Genomic DNA, 602 nt, shown 5'->3' with positions numbered 1-602 from the left:
ACCCAGAATTGACAAAAGACCAAGTTACACATCTGTCAAAAAACATGGGATTGTGGACCGGTCCACAACTTCAGAGTATACAAATGGCATGCTTATTTGTTACGGTTATGAGGGGGTCCTCGGAAAATGTTAAATGTTCTCCCCCAAAAGGGGTCCTTGGAACCAAAAACATTGAGAACCCCTGTAATGAGGTAAAGATGGGCTCTGAAGGTATCGGAAGGTATCGACCAATCCCTCTGACTCAAGAACTAGGACTCAGTCGTCCATTTGCAGCACTGCGTGGATCTTGCTGAACGTGATGCATGCTGGACTTGGCACAGTACCTTTTGTATTCATGCACGTTCAGCCGGATCTGCGCAGCGCTGCATGAAGTAGAACGAGCCTACTGACGACAACATGACGTCGGCTCAGCTGGTTAGTTAGAACCCGGAAACATCGTGTTGACAAGTTGCGCTGTGCCACTGTTTTGAAACTGTCAAGCAGTTTAGATAGTCGTCTGATCTTTCCTTGGGGTTAGAGAGTCAACGTCTTTTGAAATGGGACTATTTGGTAAAACGTCGGAAAAGCCACCTAAGGACCTTGTAAGTGTATTTTAAAAGAAA

General features: G+C 45.7%; 1 protein-coding gene across 1 annotated transcript in view; it reads left to right on the top strand.

The window, feature by feature from the left end:
* The first annotated feature begins 431 nt into the window (after nucleotides 1-431).
* The window catches only part of chmp3 (charged multivesicular body protein 3), a 16,101-nt gene continuing 15,930 nt past the window's right edge, over nucleotides 432-602 (top strand). The window contains exon 1 of the mRNA XM_076295659.1: nucleotides 432-581. Within this exon, the coding sequence (XP_076151774.1) occupies nucleotides 537-581 (45 nt within the window). The 5' untranslated portion in view covers nucleotides 432-536. The remainder of the gene's footprint in view (nucleotides 582-602) is intronic.

The sequence above is a fragment of the Alosa pseudoharengus genome, unplaced genomic scaffold (assembly GCF_046254945.1).
Source record: "Alosa pseudoharengus isolate Yale_2024_CS ecotype anadromous, Long Island Sound unplaced genomic scaffold, YU_APseudo_1.1 YU_APseudo_1.1_scf_2, whole genome shotgun sequence".
In the NCBI taxonomy this organism is placed as follows: Eukaryota; Metazoa; Chordata; class Actinopteri; order Clupeiformes; family Clupeidae; genus Alosa; species Alosa pseudoharengus.
Note: the sequence above shows the minus strand (reverse complement) of the source record. Positions and strands in the feature narration are given on the sequence as shown.